The sequence below is a fragment of the Myotis yumanensis genome, unplaced genomic scaffold (genome assembly GCF_028538775.1).
Source record: "Myotis yumanensis isolate MYYU_CA2020_CCGP unplaced genomic scaffold, mMyoYum1.0.hap1 SCAF_4, whole genome shotgun sequence".
Taxonomy (NCBI): Eukaryota; Metazoa; Chordata; class Mammalia; order Chiroptera; family Vespertilionidae; genus Myotis; species Myotis yumanensis.
The window spans coordinates 111,324,544-111,343,440 of NW_027223755.1; the positions used below are offsets into that span (position 1 = coordinate 111,324,544).

The 18,897-nt window shown below is 46.4% G+C and overlaps 1 protein-coding gene, 1 long non-coding RNA gene and 1 other non-coding gene across 4 annotated transcripts in view; 1 reads left to right on the forward strand and 2 right to left on the reverse strand.

Annotated features, from left to right (window-relative positions):
* MOSMO (modulator of smoothened) overlaps nucleotides 1-14,335 on the reverse strand; it is a 66,800-nt gene extending 52,465 nt beyond the window's left edge. For both annotated transcript variants that reach the window (XM_070413699.1, XM_070413700.1), the window contains exon 1: nucleotides 14,199-14,335. In XM_070413699.1, coding sequence (XP_070269800.1) covers nucleotides 14,199-14,304 — 106 coding nt within the window. In that variant the 5' untranslated portion in view covers nucleotides 14,305-14,335. The remainder of the gene's footprint in view (nucleotides 1-14,198) is intronic.
* LOC139009723 (U6 spliceosomal RNA) lies at nucleotides 11,564-11,670 on the reverse strand. The gene has a single exon (XR_011471424.1). It is a non-coding gene; the product is annotated as a U6 spliceosomal RNA (small nuclear RNA).
* A 182-nt stretch (nucleotides 14,336-14,517) lies between the features above and the next one.
* On the forward strand, nucleotides 14,518-15,981 carry LOC139008357 (uncharacterized). The gene is made up of 2 exons (XR_011471141.1): nucleotides 14,518-14,640; nucleotides 15,464-15,981. It is a non-coding gene; the product is annotated as an uncharacterized lncRNA (long non-coding RNA).
* The last annotated feature ends 2,916 nt before the right edge of the window (nucleotides 15,982-18,897 follow it).

Sequence of the window (18,897 nt, forward strand, 5' to 3'; positions counted from 1 at the left end):
AGCAATCAATCTGGCAGCAGCAGCCTGCCTTGCTACACAGCTGGGCCTCGTCTGGGCACTTCCAAACCCAATACAAACAAGAGTAATCTGCAGATCTCTCTGTAGCTCCTGCTGGGTGACCACAGGCAGTGGCTGACTTTGCACCTCCTTGGAGATCCAAGAGCCAGTCTACCCAGTGGTCAGAGTGAGACCATCCAAATTACAACTCCTCAGATCCAGAAGTGACACACTCAAGGGGGCAGACTCAGTGAGCACTAAAGCCCACACTGAAGCAAGTCCTGCCCAATAAGGGTGTCTCCAGCACAGCAGCTCTTCCATTGTAGACACAGATGCTCCTCACAGTCAATTGGCCTGGAGGTCAATTCCTCCCAGTGATACCAACAGCAATCAAGGCTTAACTACAACAAGATTGTGCACACAGCCCACAAAGGGGTGCACCAAGAGTGTCCAGCTCAGGTGACTGGGGAGGCTGAGCCACTGGGCCCTATAGGACACCTACCACACAAGGCCACTCTATCAACTTAAGGAGACTTAGCAGCTACCCAATACATAGAAACAAACATGAAAAGCAGCCAAAATGCGGAGACGAAGAAACATGTCACAAATGAAAGAAATGGAGGAAAGCAAAATACTGGATATAGAGTTCAAAACCATGGTTATAAGGTTACTCAAGAATCATCTAAAAACCTCCAAGGAACCTAGTGAGACCTTCAAGGATCTTAGTGAGAATGCCAAAAAAAATGGAAAAGAACCAGTCAGAAATTAAGCATACATTGACTGAAATAAAGAATAATATACAGCCCTAACTGGTTTGGATCAGTGGATAGAGCATCAGCCTGCAGACTCAAGGGTCCCAGGTTCGATTCTGGTCAGGGGCATGTACCTTGGTTGCGGGCACATCCCCGGTAGGGAGTGTGCAGGAGGCAGCTGATCGATGTTTCTCTCTCATCCATGTTTCTAACTCTCTATCCCTCTCCCTTCCTCTCTGTAAAAAATCAATAAACTATATTAAAAAAAAAAAGAATAATATTCAAAGATTCAACGCAGACTAGAGGATCCCAAGGATCAAGTCAAAGATTTGAAGTACAAGAAAGCAAAAAAACACCCAACCGAAAGAGCAAAAAGAAAAACGAATCCAAAAATATGAAGAGAGTGTAAGGAGCCTCTGGGACAACTTCAAACATATCAACATCCAAATTATGGGGGTGCCAGAAGAAGAGAGAGAGCAAGATATTGAAAACCTATTTGAAGAAATAATGACAGAAAACTTCTCCTACCTGGTGAAAGAAATAGACTCACAAGTCCAGGAAGCGCAGAGAACCCCAAACAAGAGGAATCCAAAGAGGATTAGAGTTTTTCCTTGAGAAAGTATATGCTTCTACAAGGTCAGTTCTTAAAGACTAAACATAGAAATTCTAGCAAAACACCCTGGGGGGTTGGACTTGTTTGGAAAACAAGACACATCATAATTAAATGTCAAGGGCAAAAGACAAAGAGAGAATCTTAAAAGAAGCAAGAGAAAAACAGTTACCTACCTACAAGGGAGAGGCCCATACGACTGTCAGCTGCTTTCTCAACAGAAACTATGCAGGCCAGAAGGGAGTGGCAAGAAATATTCAAAGTGATGAATACCAAGGACCTATAAGCAAGATTACTCTACCCAGTTCTAAGCTATCATTTAGAACTGAAGGTCAGGTACAGAGCTTCACAGACAAGAAGAAGCTAAAGGAGTTCATCACCACCAAACCAGTATTATATGAAATGCTGAAGGATATTCTTTAAGAAGAGGAAGAAGCCCTGACCAGTTTGGCTCAGTGGATAGAGCGTCAGCCTGTGGACTGAAGGGTCCCAGGTTCGATTCCTATCAAGGGCATGTACCTTGACTGCGGGCACATACCCAGTGGAGAGTGTGCAGGAGGCAGCCGATCGATGTTTCTCTCTCATCGATGTTTCTAACTCTGTCCCTCTCCTGTCCTCTCTGTAAAAATTCAATTAAAAATATTTTTTTTTAAAAAAGAGGAAGAAGAAGAAAAAGGTAACGAAAAATTATGAACAACCAAGTGACAACAAAGACATATCTATCAACAAGTGAATCTAAAAATCAAATGAATAAAAAATTTGATGAACAGAATAAATTGGTGAATGTAATAGAATCAGGGGCATGGAAAGGGAGCGGAATGACAATTCTTGGGGGGAAAGGGGTTTGGGGGATGCGGGAAGAGATTGGACAAAGAATTTACACCTATGGATGAGGCAAGTGGGGAGGGCAAGGGTCTGGGGTGGGTTGGGAACCGGGTGGAGGGGAGTTATGGGGGGAAAAAGAGGAACATCTGTAATAATCTGAACAATAAAGATTAAAAGAATAAATTAAAATAAAATTTAAAAATTTAAAAAAATAAAACATGCTGAGTAAATGAAGCCAGTCACAAAGGACCACTTCTATAATAATAAAAGCGTAATATGCTAATTAGAATGGACGTCCTTCTGGACAACCTTCCAGAGAAAGCCGAGGCTGCGAGGGAAGCCTGGGTCCCAGGTGCCTGTCAGCAACCAGAGGAAAGCCCAGGTCCTGGGTGTCAGAGGGAAGCCAGTGCCTGCCAGGGCTGACCAGCAGACCCTGAGCAACAGATGAACAGATTACTCCAACACAGGTTTCTGTGTAAGCGAGGGCTAAGGGACTCTTTTACTTTAGTCATAAAAGCAGTCCTGTTCGCTTGCCTCATTGGCTTTTATTGTAACAACAGCTTGAACTCAAATTAATCTCTAGATACAATCAGCAGGGTAAGCATCCTTGAGAAAGTATATGCTTCTACAAGGTCAGTTCTTAAAGACTAAACATAGAGATTTTAGCAAAACACCCTGGGGATTGGACTTGTTAGGAAAAGTCAAGGTAGGGGCTGCCGCCTTTGGCAAGGTCCCCTCTGAGGCCCCCAACCTTTCAGAGAGTCCTCCTTACAGACATTCCAACCAAGTCCCGTGCTTCCCCACAAGTGCCGGCAGCCGGGGGAAGGAAGGCCTACTCTTGCACGAATTTTGTGCATTGGGCCTCTAGTGTGGTATAATTTCATTTATATGAAACTAGAGGCCTGGTGCACGAATTTGTGCACAGGTGGGGTCCAGCTGGCCAGGCCGGCTAGGGGGAGGGAATGCAGGAGGTTGGCCACCAGCCCCACCCCTGATCGGAATGGGGGGCCTATTGGAGGTGGGGCCGGCCAGGGGGAGAAGCCCCAGGTGATTGGCAGACAGCCCCGCCCGCCCCCTGGTCAAACTCCTGGTCGAGGGGACAATTTGCATATTACCCTTTTATTATATAAGAAGCCCAGGATAGGCAAATTCACAGAGACAGATTGGTGGTTGACTAGGAGGTTGGAGGGATGGCTAAAGGACATAGGGTTTCTTTCTGGGGTACCAAAATGTTCTAAGATTGAGTGTGGTGATGATGGCACAACTCTATGGCCACTGAATTGCACACTTTTTTGTATTTTAGGATTATGTGAATTTTATCTCAATAAAGCTTGTTTAAAAAAGAAACTTTAGTTTAAAAAAAGACTCAAAGGCCATTAAAGAAATCTTAATACTTTTCAATATACAGTGGGGCCTTGACTTAAGAGTGTCCTGACTAACGAGTTGTTTTGAGATACCAGCTGTCTGTCCGCCAATATTTTGCATTGAGTTTGTAGAGTAATTTGAGTTAACGAGCTCCTTAACGAGCTCGGTCTCAGAACGAATTAAACTCGTAAGTCAAGGCCCCACTGTAAAGGAGAACACAATGTCAAGAATTTGCCATCTTAGCACTTGGAGTGCGGGTGAATTTCCCGCCAAAATATAAGATGGCTCTGTCTTTTGGTTTTGTTCCATCCACCAAAAGGGTGGATTACAAACAAATATTTGGTAATACGCAGTTACAATCGGCCCGAGTTTACACGTTTCCCGCACTCCACCGCAAATCTATATGAACCGAGTTAAAGACGGCTCCCGCGGAGTACGCGCAATTCACGCGAGCCGACTTAACTCGTTTCCCGCACTCCAAGTGTTAGTAACCAAATTCTGTCCTTTTCTACAAGTCATGTCCAAAGTGATTAACAAAACAATGTTCTAGATGGGTTGGCTTGTTTAACAACTGATGTTACACTAAAGCACTTTCGTGATCATTGAAGTTGTCACAGTTCAGATGAAAAGGTTTATCTTTATATATAAAGGCTAATATGCTAAGTGTCCCTCCTACTGTCTGACTGGTCGCTATGATGCACACTGACCACCAGGGAGCAGATGCTCAACGCAGGAGCTGCCGAGCTGCAGTGACTTGGCAACAGCGATTCTCGGGTGACACACCCCGAAACCAGAGAGGAGGGAGCCCAATTCTTTGCGGGGCCGCACAATTCCACCTTCGGCCGTGGATTATGTTGTTGCTAGGGCACTGTTGGCCCCAAATCTAGTTTACTGCACACTTGCATTTGTGTTCCACACCCTGTAAGACAGCAACTTTGCAGAATGCTCTCTTGCACTCCAGGACTCCTCAGGGGATGTTGGAGAGCCGGTTTCAGCCCAATCCCTGCAGGCCAGGCCGAGGGACCCCATCTGCCGGAGGGACCCCACTCACTCCACAGACGCTGGGGAGGGATCACAGGAGGTTGGCTCCAGGGTGTGTCCAGCATGTCCGGCCCATCTCTCCCAGTCCTGCCCACTGGCCACCTTTTAATTAATTTCCTTTCGATGTGCATGAATCCGTGCACCAGGTCACTAGTTAGTTAATAATTTGCTCGCATTTAATAAATAGGTTTGCATGGGTAGCTTGTAATTTTAATGTTTTGAACCAAGGACCTTCAATTTGTAGGCCAGGATCTACTTGTAGCTCTCGAACTTTTTAAAAATCCTTATTAGAGGATATGTTTTTATTGATTTTAGAGAGAGAGGAAGGGGGAGGGAGAGAGAGAGAGAGAAACATTGATCAGTTGCCTCCCTTACACTCCCCGACTAGGGATCCAACCTGCAACCTTTTGGTGCACAGGACGATAGTCCAACCAACTAAGCCACTCTCAAGGGCTAGATCTTGAACTCTTATGTGTTAGATTGTTGGGAGCCATTAGAAATTACATATACATCTCCAGCTTACAACAATAGGTTTCTGGCTCCTCCAAGCCAACTCCCGGTTTGGCCTGGAGTTAAAAGACAACCTTGCGGTTTAGCCTGGAGTTAAAAGATAACCTACCCTCACCTTAAGCACACAGCTGCTACATCTCCGCTGATAAGCTCACAGCTGTGACATTCCAGAGCCTGCTACATCCCTAGTGATAGGCTACGGCCCATGGACCTCCTTACCCACCCCCTCCCTCTAGAACAACATAAATTCTACCCGCTGTAAAAATAAAATTGAGGCTTGATCAGAACTTTGTCTTGCCTGCATTTCTTCGCGTCTCCTATCCTCTCATTCCTTTGCAGGATTTGGTGCGGAGTACCCACGATGCATGCCCTGCAGGTCGGAGCATAGGGGCATTAGATGTCAAGCATCACAGTCCCCTATCTGAGGCTCACCCGGATGTCCTGTGAAGAGGGTAGTAGGTAACAACATGGGAAATGACCTCCTCCCCAAGCACCCTCCAATCTTTATACTTGAAAAAGAAAACACTTCCTCACAAAATGTCAACCATCTCCTGGTTTCAAACAGGTAACGCTTTCTTCCTATTTCTGATGGAAGTGTGGGGTGGGAAGGGAGTGTCCTGTATTCCTTTACTCAATGGCTCCCAGGTCAGGAGGAATGACTTCATGTGACTGGCAGTTTAGGATTAAAAAAACAACAACAAAACAAAACCTAGGCCTACGTGGTCCAACTTTTTGCCCTTGGGACCAGTATACTGGAAATCTTATAAGGCAGGTCCCCAGTCATGCCTGGGATTGGATCATTAAATCTGCTCATTTTTGAGGTCCAGTAAGAGGAAGCTGCTTGTCCACAGATAGTTACGCTTTGACTCCTAATTATTTGATCCGGGTCCCCCCCCCCCCCCCCCTCCAAATTAGTTCAGAATACAAGCAGGGAAGGGGGTAGCAGTCACTGAGACCCTTAAATACTCCAACATTCAGTCTAAGCAATTTTAAAAAGAACAAGAGTGAAAATAATTTCATGAATAAATAGACGGATGACAATGTGGATAGAATAACCAATTCTAGAGATAAAATTTTTGACTAGATATAAGGGAGACGTGCCTTCATGTACTGGAGACTTTGGGGAAGCATTTAGAAATCTTCATAAAGAACACTAAGCAAATCTGTCTAGGTCAGTGGTCGGCAAACCGCGGCTCACGAGCCACATGTGGCTCTTTGGCCCCTTGGCTCTTCCACAAAATATCATGTGCGGGCGCGCACGTACAGTGTGATTGAAACTTCGTGGCCCATGCGCAGAAGTCGGTTTTCGGCCTGGGCGAGTCTATTTTGAAGAAGTGGCGTTAGAAGAAGTGGGGGTACGTTTTCTGAGGTCGACCCCTCAGATTGAGGACGTTTTTAGCAAAGGCCAGCTTAGGAGTACCCTAATTAAGTTAATAACAATGCACCTACCTATATAGTTTAAGTTTAAAAAATTTGGCTCTCAAAAGAAATTTCAATCGTGCTGTTGATATTTGGCTCTGTTGACTAATGAGTTTGCCGACCACTGGTCTAGGATAATATAGCCCAAAGTGGTCACTGAAATCCTTGCTGCAAAGGGATGATGCCTCAAAATAAAGGCATCTCTAGATCATCCACAATTATCAGAAGAAGCTTTGCTTAACTGTCGATCTTGTTAAAATGAATTCAATAAAAATTTCTTTTTCACTAAAAATGTTTCTCTCTTTAGGGATAAGAAACCAGTGACAGTGAGGTTAATGGACTTATACAAAGCAAAGGACATCACATTAAGACTGAAACCCAAATCTCCTTTCCCAATTCTGTAATCTGGAAATATTTCAGCCAGATTAATTAAAATTTAACCTCACTTAAGGCATGTATAAATAAGATACAGGCAATAGTTCAATGAAGAGGTATTATTTTCTTGAGTTGTTTTTTTTTTAAATCCTCACTGGAGAAAGAGAGAAACATCAATCGGTACCTCCCCTATGTGCCCCGACCAGGGATCAAACCTGCAACTTAGGTATGTGCCCTGACCAGAACCTGTGACCTTTTGGTGTACAGGATAATGCTCCAGCCAACTGAGCCACTATGGCCAGGGCCTAAAGAGGTATTTGAAGTGAGTTTTTGCAACACTGAAACTCAAACCTCATATGCAAAGCATTGATATGTGGAGAAAATGTGGAAATGACTAGTTTACAGTGGCCAAAGATAAGCCTAGAAAATAAAATCATCACTATAAAATTGCTTCAAAAACAATAAAGCACTATATACTGGTAACATGAAAAATATTGAGAAACCAAGATGGCGGCATAGGTAAATACCGGAAATTGCTGCCTCCCACAACAAATCCAAAAATACAACTAAAAGACAAAACGGATATCATCCAGAACTACAGGAAGGCAGGCTGAGTGGAAATTCTACAACTAGAAGGAAAGAGAAAAGCACTCTGAGATTCAGAGGAGCTGCGGAAGTGAAGTGCAGAGGTACGGAGGCGCACGCGGCAAGGGCTGGCGATTGAGGACGGGGCTGTCTTTTTGAATCGGGAGGGAGCCACAAGCCCCTGATGGCTCTGAACTCCAGTTCCGGGTGAGTCTCTGGGGACCTAGACTCATACTAGGAGAAACTGGACTGTCTGGCAGCGGGCAGAACTCGAAACTCAAGGGCGGCTTTCTCTCAAAGGTGCTTGCGGCGATTACCGGGACACTGAGACCCGGGGGCCTCTAAGGGCAGGGCTGAGGATCAGCCATAGCTGCTTGCTCCACCCTGTTGATTCCCTGAGACCCCGCCCCACCCAAGCTGCAGCAGAGGCTTTTGCATATGGAAGGCCTGGCCCTTTGCAATCTGAAAATTACCTAACAAAATGCAGCTGGGCCAGACAGACCCAGAACTTCCAAGAGAAAGCCCAAGGCCCCACAGCAGCTTGCATTGCTTCATAGCTGGGCCTCATCTGGGCACCTCCAAACCCCAAACAAGGAAGAGGAATCTGCAGATCTCTCCATAGCTCCTGCTGGGTAGCCTCAGGCAGAGGCTAAATTAGCACCTCCTTAGAGATCTAAGAGCCAGTGTACCCAGTGGTCAGAGTGGGACCATCCAGATTACAACTCCTCAGATCCATAAGGGTCACACTCAGGGGGCAGACTCAGTGAGCACCAAAGCCCCACTGAAGCAAGTCTTGCCCCATAAGGGTGTCTTCAGCACAGAAGTTCTCTCACTGTAGACACAGCTGATTCTCACAGCCAATAGGCCTGGAGGTCAATTCCTCTCAGTGATACCAACAACAATCAAGGCTTAACAACAACAAGACTGTGCACAAAGCCCACAAAGGGGTGCACCAAGAGTGTCCACCTCAGGAAATTGGGGAGGCTGAGCCACTGGGCCCCATAGGACACCTAGCACACAAAGCCACTCTACCAACACAGGAAAGCATAAAAAATACGGAGACAAAGAAACAGGACACGAATGATAGAAATGGAGGAAAGCAAACTATTGGATATAGAGTTCAAAACCACACTTTTAAGGTTTTTCAAGAACTTTCTAGAAACCGCCGATAAATGTAGTGAGACCCTCAAGAAATCTAGTGAGACCCTCGAGGTTATAATAAAGGACCAACTAGAAATTAAGCATATACTGACTGAAATAAAGGATATTATGCAGAGTTCCAATAGCAGACTAGAGGATTGCAAGAATCAAGTCAAAGAATTGAAATACGAAGAAGTAAAAAACACCCAAAGGGAAAAGCAAAATGAAAAAAGAATCCAAAAATACGAAGATAGCATAAGGAGCCTCTGGGACAGCTTCAAGCGCACCAACATCCGAATTATAGGGGTGCCAGAAGAAGAGAGAGAGCAAGACATCGAAAACCTATTCGAAGAAATAATGACAGAAAACTACCCCTACTTGGTGAAAAGAAATAGACTTACAAGTCCAGGAAGCGCAGAGAACCCCAAACAAAAGGAATCCAAAGAGGATCACACCAAGACACATCATATTAAAATGCCAAGAGCAAAAGACAAAGAGAAAATCTTAAAAGCAGCAAGAGAAAGACAGTCAGTTACCTACAAGGGAGTACCTATACGACTGTCAGCTGATTTCTCAACAGAAACTATGCAAGCCAGAAGGGAGTGGCAAGAAATATTCAAAGTGATGAATGCCAAGAACCTACAACCAAGATTACTTTATCCAGCAAAGCTATTATTCAGAATTGAAGGTCAGATAAAGAGCTTCACAGATAAGGAAAAGCTAAAGGAGTTCATCACCACCAAACCAGTATATGAAATGCTGAAAGGTATCCTTTAAGAAGAGGAAGAAGAAGAAAAAGGTAAAGATACAAATTATGAACAACAAATACACATCTATCAACAAGTGAATCTAAAAATCAAGTGAATAAATAATCTGATGAACAGAATAAACTGGTGATTATAATAGAATCAGGGGCATAGAAAGGGAGTGGACTGACTATTCTTGGAGGGGAAAGGGGTGTGGAGGATGCGGGAAGAGACTGGACAATAATCACGCACCTATGAATGAGGACAGTGGGAGGGGGGTGAGGGCGGAGGGTGGGGTGGGAACCGGGTTGAGGGGAGCAATGGGGGGAAAAAAGAGGAACAACTGTAATAATCTGAACAATAAAGATTTAATTTTTTAAAAAAGAAAAAATGAAAAATATTGCCAATTATGTTGAGTTCCTGCCACCAGAAGTAATTTGATCTCAGCACAGCAGAATTATGTAATTGTCATTATATTTACCTGCTAGTTTAGGTTTTCTATTACATTAGTAGAAACTGTTGTGAGTCCTTACTAAAGTGCTCTAACCATGTGCTTTCTTTCCCCAGACATCTGTGTAATATCTGTTTCATTATATCTTCAAAAATTTGTGCATTATCTACAAGCTATTAGAACAAGCTCAGGAAGTGTTACCACATACAGATGAAAATAAAAGGAATGTACTTTCTAATAAACAAATTAAAAACTCTGTCAGAAGCATGGTCCATAATCTTATGGCAATATAGTTTATGAGCTGGGATTTTAGAAAGTTATTCTCTAAGTTTTTTTAATATTTCATTCCGTTTTGTGATAGTTCAAATAGAATCTGAGAAACAGAGAGACTAGAATAAGAAGATGAGAGACTGAAAGAGGAGGAACCATATGGGAATGAAGTGCAAAGCCAAGAGAGAAGACAATTTATGTGACTTGTGCTAAGTCTGGCCATGTTATTCTTGATGTTTCCTTATTTCCAAGAACAAGTAACAGGCTCTGAGTTTTAATTTCAAAACTGGGATCCTGATATCTGTTTTTATAAGCTGTCACAGCAACACAACAATACCTAACTTTTTAAGAAAAAGAATAGTTTATTGATTTTCAGAGAGAGAGGAAGAGAAAGAGAAATATTGATGTGAGAGGGGGACATCGATAGACTGACTCCTGCATACCCCTCCTAGGGATTGAGCTCACAACCTGGGCATGCACCCTGACCTGGAATCAAACCAGCAACCTTTTGGTGCACAGACGATGTCCAACGAACTGAGTCACACCAGCACTGAGTCACACCAGCGAGGGCAACGACACTTAACGTTTACTGAGCACTTACATGTGTCAGGTACTGTTTTAAATGTTTTACATGCATTAACTCAATTAATCACAATAACCCAATGACATGGGTACGATTATTATTCCTATTTTATGGAGGAAGGAGAGGCTAAGTATCTTGCCCAAAGTCACAGAACTAGGAAGTGATGAAGTTCAGATTTGAATCCTAAAGCTTTGCCTTAGTAGTTCACTGCAGTGGTTCTCCAACTACATTCTGCAGAATCTTTTGGCTCCAGAATTCTACTTTCAAAATACTTTGTCCGTTCAAAAAAATCACAGGAAATCCCGGCAGGTGTGACTCAGTGGTTGAGCATTGATATATGTACCAGGAGGTCACATGCCAGAGTTGTGAGCTCCATCCCCAGTGGGGGGTGTGCACAAGGCAGCTGATCAATGATTCTCTCATCATTGATGTTTGTATCTCTCCCACCCCCTTCCTCTCTGAAATCAATAGAGCCCTAACCGGTTTAGCTCAGTGGATAGAGCATTGGCCTGCGGATTGAAGGGTCCCAGGTTCGCTTCCGGTCAAGGGCATGTACCTTGGTTGGGGGGAAAACATCCCCAGTGGGGGATGTGCAGGAGGCAGCTGATCGATGTCTCTCTCTCATTGATGTTTCTAACTCTCTATCCCTCTCCCTTCCTCTCTGTAAAAAATCAATAAAATATATTTAAAAAAAACAAAACAATAAAAAACACAAAAACTTTAATACTGTATGTAATGCACCAAAGGGAATCAATACAACTTTTTGCTGCAAGGTTGTCACTTTTGTGCAGATCTTAGAATAAAGTTAGTCCTGTCACTTCTCGGGTCTTACTTGAACTTCCTGTAAATGTTTCATGGATTTGGAAGGTGTAACTCTGAACTGATTTTTTTTTTTTTAATATGGAACGCTTCATGAATTTGCGTGTCATCCTTGCGCAGGGGCTATGCTAATCTTCTCTGTATCGTTCCAATTTTAGTATATGTGCTGCCGAAGTGAGCACGATTTTTTTTTTTTTAATTCAAGCCTACCTCTGCTTGCTCAGGTCAAAGGAGCACACAAACTCAATCAAACACCAGGTAAAGTTCAGGTACATCTTATCACAGTGCAGGAGCAAAGGAGTGAGCAAATGCACATATCCCATTTATTTTACGTTCTGGGAGCTTATTGTCTGACCTGGCTAAGAAATATGGATTGTTTAAGATTTTGAAAATTTTCCTCTGTCCCTATCTCCTATTATTCATTCCTCTTTCTAGCTACAGAACATGGTATTCTGAGATGGCAAGGAAAACTGTTAGAAAAAAAAAATCATCTCTTTTACCACACTTCGGCCACACATTCTCACTGTCATGCCCCGGACCATGTGTCCACAATCTCCTGCCCTTCCACGTAGCTGTACTGACCATTCCCAGTCAGGTCTTTGATTCCATTGGGTCCACTCTTCCATATACTGTTTGCTATTCATTGACCAATCCACTGCCCTTTCCTTTACTCACTTTTATTTACTTTTTACCCAGCGAGAGTCCATGAGCCAGCATGATAATGATATTCTGACCAACACCCTGACTACCTTTGCTGCAATGTCATTTTGTTCCAGGTAGCTGGCAAACCCCAACCCTGAATGAAGCTTTCTGTTGGCTTGCACCGCACACTGGTACCCAAGTAGCTGAGCACTCCTGGAGAAGGTCGACAGGCAGATGCGTTATCACACCGCATGGCCACCGCCTTCTCCGAGGCTTCCACATGCTAGGCAATCCTACCATGTCACCGGATGGCGTGCTCCCTTGGCAAGTATTCACTTATTTCCAACATTTCAGCTTACTTCAAACCTTGGACTTCTGTTCCTCCCATCTCCATAGCAACTCACAGCAGAAGACTTAGCCTACTAACCTGAAGGCGCTGCACTCATCCTATCCTTGCTTCCTCTTGAACATAACAGAGGGGCTACACACCCTTTCCCAGTGCTTTGAATGCTGCCCTTTTCCACCTTCACAGGAATGTTATGCTGTTACTTATCTTTCTTCTCCTGTACAGATAACACTTCCCTCTCAACTATCTAGCTTTCTCAATGGATTATTTAGTCTATTTTATACTTTGGAATTCCACCTGAAATTTCTTTGCGAGGAGGATCTCTTCTGCTAAAACAGTGAAACTTCTTTGCCCTTAAAAGCTCCAAAGAAAGTCTCATAAAAGGAGTCCTGCATATATAATTAGGGCAAAAACAAGAACAGGTCATGAACTGATGTCACACATATAACTGTGCAAACTAGTAATGCTGATGTTGCCAACATTTTCAGAAATAAAACTCATAGTTTCACCAAATTTTAAACCACTGCGACATTTTATATGCTTTACAATTTTTTACAAATTGACATATAACAATGGGTATGTTTAAGGTGTACAATGTGTTGATTTCATACATTTATCCACTGCAATAAAATCGCCACCTATCATTAGCTAACACCTCTATCGCCTTACATAATAGATAGTATACTTTACAATTAAGAGCTGTGCTAAAACCGTATAGGCAAGAAGGGGAGCAGAGTGTTATCTTAATAACCAGTAAGTCCGACAGCGTGATTTTATGTTACTGGGTCTAGAAGAGGGAGAGAAGGGTGGGAGGAGAAAGCAACAAATGTCCCAACTACATCCTTTTTTAAGAACTAAAAATATTGCAGGATAGAGGACCGTAAGTAATTCTTAACAAGTAGTTTGACAGCATAGTGATACATTTTTAAGGCCAATTATTCACGGAAGGCACCTGACATTCCTAACCCCCAATATTCCCTTCGCCTGCCATGAGCATGCACCTGCGACATCCCTCCTTCAGGTGCCGCCCCTGTCCGCCAGCGCCGGCTCCGCGGGTCCGGCACCGCCGCTGCGCCGAGCTGCCTGCAACTCGGGTGTATCCTATTATTTAACTCGGTGATGCTATTAAGATCTCTAAAGCGCTTCTGCGATGCGCTGAAATGAAAGGTGCTCCATAAAACGAAGTTTATTAATAGTAGGCTTATAGCTCCCGGGCCTAAAATAAAGCCAAATTATAACCACAGAGACCTCAAAGGGAAAATCGGGAGCCACAAGCATCTCCGACGCTGCCAAGGGGGCCGGGGCTGGGCGGGGAGCGGAGGGGTCCCCCCACCCCCTGGCGCCCACTCCCCGCCCCGGGCCAGCGACCGGCCTCTGCCGCCACCGCTCCCCGCCCGCTTCCTCGGGTCGAGGTGGGCCTGGCTCCCCGGGTCCCTCCTCGCCACAGGCAGCCTCGCTCCGGCCCAGCCTCCCCGCAGCTTTAGAATTCCTTCGCCGGTGCCTCCGTTTCCTCCAAATCGCTTTCTTCCCGTTTCCAACTTGGACTTTTTTAAAAAAACCAGAACGAAGCTTGTTCCCCCGCGGCCCCTCACGTCGGGGGACTGTCTCCCCTCACCCTGCTTCCCGGTCCCGGACCCGCCAGCCCAGCCCAGGTCTCCGAGCCCCTGCCGCTCTCCTCTGCCAGCCCCTCCTCGCCCCCGCCCCCGCGCGCCCGCCGCTCACCCGCGGACTCCCCGGTGTTGATCCAGTCGGGGTTGGCGATGCTGGCGATGGCGAAGATATCGGCGGCGAGAAAGAGACATCCTGAGATGATGGTCAGTTTATCCATCTCCCCGCCCCGCTCCCCCCACCCCCCGAGCCCCGGGCAGGCCGCGGCCTCACGCCTCGCGCCCCATGGGCCGCCGCCGGGGCCCGGAGTCCCCGCGCCGCTCGCGCCCTCCGCGCGCCCGGGACCAGCAGCCGCGGCGCGGCCCGCACAGCCGGATCCGCCGCCCGCCCCGGAAGTGCTCGGCGCGCCTGCCCCTCACCCGGAAGCAAAGCCGCGAGGCGGGTCCCGCCGCGTCCTCTGGCCTGGGGCGCCCGGGCCGCCGCGCTCTGCCCCGGCCTCCGCGTGGCCTCCTCGCAGGCCACGCTCTCCTGCCGGGAACAGTCACATGCCCTCGGCGTAAGTGGCCTTTGGTTACGAGATGCCCTCCCGTGCAGCCTGAGACGCGGGGCGAGGCCCGCACAGCCAGGTCACCTTGTGTCGGCCCTCGGTGCCGCCAGCACGGGCTGCCCCAGGTCCAACAGAACCATCCACACCTACCGTGCGCCCGGGCCGGCGTGCACCTGGGAGACCAGGTCGCCGCTCTTTCGAAGCTGACGTCCTGCTGGGAAAGAGACAGCCACACGTTAACACCTCGTCTTTAAAGATGATTCCAGGTGTTGGTCTGTGACCTAAGTTGGGGTCGGTCAGATGAGGGCACATGGGGGTGGCGCTGAGACCGCCGAGTCCGGAGCCCTGACCGCTCGGCAGGCAGAGGCTGGTGCGCGCTCGGGCGCAGGGCCCGTGGCCGGGCCGTGCTGAAGTCTGGATTGCATTCGAGGTGCAGCTGGAGGGGTCTCAGCAAGAGTGAGATCTTACTCTGTGCACAGTGTCGGGGGAGGGGCAAGAATGAAAAGTGATCAGTGAGCAGACCAAGCAGTCAAGGAAAGAGGAAGGTTGCTGTGGCTGGGATGAGAGTAGTGAAGATGGAGAGAAATGGGCCGTTTGGATGTTTCGTAGGCGGAGGGAATGAGTAACTGATAATGAGGTAGAAAGAAGACTCAGCAATGACTCCTACATTTTTGGAGTGACCAGGTGTTTGGTGATACTTTTACTATTTGGGGCCTAAGGAGAAGCTTAGGTTGGATGGATAACCAGAAAGAAAAAAAAAACACATTTGTTAGCAATTGTTGTCCATCATTCCCTGGTGTTGCAATCTAGTGGAGATTTCCTTTTCTTTCAGGACTCATGGACCAAATCACCATTAACCCTGACTTTGGATCCAGCTCTTCCCAGATGCTACCCATGCAGCACCCAAATGAGACACTTCCTCCCTGAATGCCACCTAGCTTACCTCTAGAAAGTCCTGGAAGAGTGACATCTGTCTCTATTTTTGTATTGCCTACCTGTCCACAAAACTCAGCACATTTCAAATTCCACCAAATCCAACAGCCTTACAGAAGTGCAGAGTTATCAGTGTCCCCTCATAGACGGGGGAAGGAGCAATTTGATTGCTAGCCTAAGACGAATTGTTCAATTCCTGGCCGGTGTGTCTCGGTTGAGCATGGTCCCATGTGCCAAGAGGACACCAGTTGGATTCCCCGTCAGGGCACATTCCCGGGTTGTGGGCCAGATACCCAGTAGGGGGCGTGCAGGAGGCAGCCCATTGATGTTCTCATACGTTCTCTCATCAGTGTTTCTCTCTCTTCCTCTTCTCACCTCTCTAAAATCAATAAAGAACATTAAAAAATTTTTAAAATAGACATTCTTGTTCAAACATTGGTCTCTTAGTGGGATTTTTTTCAAGTGTACCATTTTGCCACTGCCATTGGCACAAGCTAACTTCTGTATTACAGGAATTCAGATACGCATGTCACATTATTGTAGGAGATCTTCATTTTTTTTTTTTTTTTTAATGACTGGAGAACTTTGATGGAATCATTTTTGGCTTATTTTCTGGTGTTTCTATTGCCCAGTAATAGAAGAAACTCCCAACTATACAGGTCTGAATTCTCAATGTCCACTGATACTCACCACTGGAAAGTTGATGAGAATCCCTAGGTGAAATTTTGGAACAGTTTGTCTATTTGAACTCCAACTGAGTGGAATGATTCTTGTGTTTAAAAAATAGAAGTATAAATTCTTCCTACCCAGCAACACTTCCCAGGCCCACCTGCCTCTGCCCCTCCAAAAAAGGTTCTGGATTTAAGATTAAAGCATTAAAAAACAACATGTAAAAATTTAAGACATTTTAAAATATATTTTTATTGATTTTAGAGAGGAAGGGGGAGGGAGAGAGAAACAATGATGAGAGAGAATCATTGATCGGCTGCTTCCTGCATGTCCCCTACTGGGGATCAAGCCTGCAACCTGGGCATGTACCCTGACTGGGAACTGAACCGTGACCTCCTGGTTCATAGATTGACGCTCAACCACTGAGCCATGCCAGCCGAGCAAAATTTAAAACATTTTTAACCAGATAAATGGCTGCACATCACTACAGACGATGAGAGTGAGGTGGGGGGCGGGGGGGGGTGAGGGGGGGGAGGCTGACAGGGACCAAATACTATGTTTACAGTTTTCCCATCAATCCTATTTTCAGTCCCACATCTCTCTTGCCTCCCAATATCTGGTGTTTTACATCCCTACGTCTCTGAGATCTATGGGACAGATCCCATGTCCCATAGATGAGATCCTTCTCAGTCTGGATTTTAGTTGAGCAAACCCTAGGGGTTAGGGAGAGGTGGTATGACAGAGTAAAATGAATACAGAGCTATATTCTAGGCCCACCCCTGCTGCTGACTTGAACTTGGGAAAGTCATGTCACCTCTCTGGGACTCTTTTCCCCGCCTTCCCCCCACTCTGCTTTAGTGATAGAACCTCTAAGCAAAGCAGCTGGCACTTTTCCGAAAGGATGAGCCACGAGGCTCCTTAAAGGCAGAAAGTCCTTGGGGACCCAGAAGAACATAGAAGGCCCCGGGAGGGAGCTATGCTGGCAGCCTGAAGTCATAAATAGCCATTCTGCACTGTTAAAGGGCCGTGAACACAATGTGCTTCATCATGATGGATGGTAGGCAGAAGCTGGGTCCAGATGGGACCTCTGGGAAAGCCGTGGAGGGGGCTGTGCAATCACTCTTCTCTTTAAGGAGTCTCTCTGGCCTGACAGGATAAGGAACCCATTGCCTCCCTGGGGTTTAAGTTGACCATGTGGGCCAAGAGCAAGCTGGATGTGCCACACTCATCCAGGGTTCCTGGGATTAGATACAACAAAAAGCCACATCCACAAGTTAACTGTATTAAAGGGTCGCGGCATTAGGAAGGTTGAGAACCACTGGTCTAAGTGCTTCCCTGTCTGCGGTGGGCGGGGCCCTCATTGTCATCTGGAGTCACCCAGCTCCCTTGGGTTCGAGTCTCTATTAGTTGCACAGATTGGTAGAGCTGACTCTGAAGTGTGCAGGGACTTCTTAGGGAGTGTTGTCAGGATCAGCTCCTGTGGGTGAGGGAGCAAGCAGGATTGAGCAGAGGAAGCAGTTGCAGGGGTGCAGTCATGGGCTCTGACAGGCCCCACAGGGACCTCTGAAGCCGGATGGCTATTTAGGGTTGTTACCTGAGTAGAGAGGACAAGCCTTTGTATGTCTGCATGGACCAGTCACTACCTTGGGTAAGGTGGCGCTCGGCCAAGGACAATTCCCTGAGAGGCTGGCAGCTGAGATCTGTCAACCTACCTGCTACCATCCCCGTAGCTGGGGAATCGGTGTTTGAGCCCTGAAGGGGGACTAGGCGGCGCACTAGCATTTGCAACCGTGCACCCACGGTGTGCTACGCTCTTCAGTTTGGAGAGCAGCACCTTCAGGACGCTGGAGTGTCCTTTCCTGCAGGAAACCTACAAGAGAAAGAGGAGAGGAACACACTAGAGCGCCCACTGCGCTGCTGTTCACCTCGAGGCAGAGCTGACATTGCTGTTATTTCCCTCCTCTCCTGTCATCCTGGATTCCTCGAACCCTCTGCCAGCACTTCTAATGACCTAGGTGGCGTATGTGGTGGGGGACCTAGGCTGCCATCCCTGCGGAGTTTAAGCTCCTGGTTGCCATGCACTTCTCAGGCTGTGGCTGCTGTATTTGTCTCTATTCTGTCAAAATGGGGCAAGGGACACCCACATGGGTTATGTGGGTGCCCAATCATTCCATTTTACTACTGGAGAAAAACTGAATCCTCTAAGTCAGCGGTTCTCAACCTGTGAGTCGCCAACCTGTGGGTCGAGACCCCTTTGGGGGTCAAACGACCCTTTCACAGGGGTCGCCTAAGACCATCGGAAAACACATATATAATTACATATTGTTTTTGTGATTAATCACTATGCTTTAATTATGTCCAATTTGTAACAATGAAAACACATCCTGCATATCAGATATTTACATTATGATTCATAACAATAGCAAAATTACAGTTATGAAGTAGCAACGAAAATAATTTTATGGTTGGGGGTCACCACAACATGAGGAACTGTATTAAAGGGTCGCGGCATTAGGAAGGTTGAGAACCACTGGTCTAAGTGCTTCCCTGTCTGCGGTGGGCGGGGCCCTCATTGTCATCTGGAGTCACCCAGCTCCCGAATCCCATCTACGCTTTCAGACCGCCCAGATGCTGGTGCACGTGGGTTCTCTGGGAAACACACTC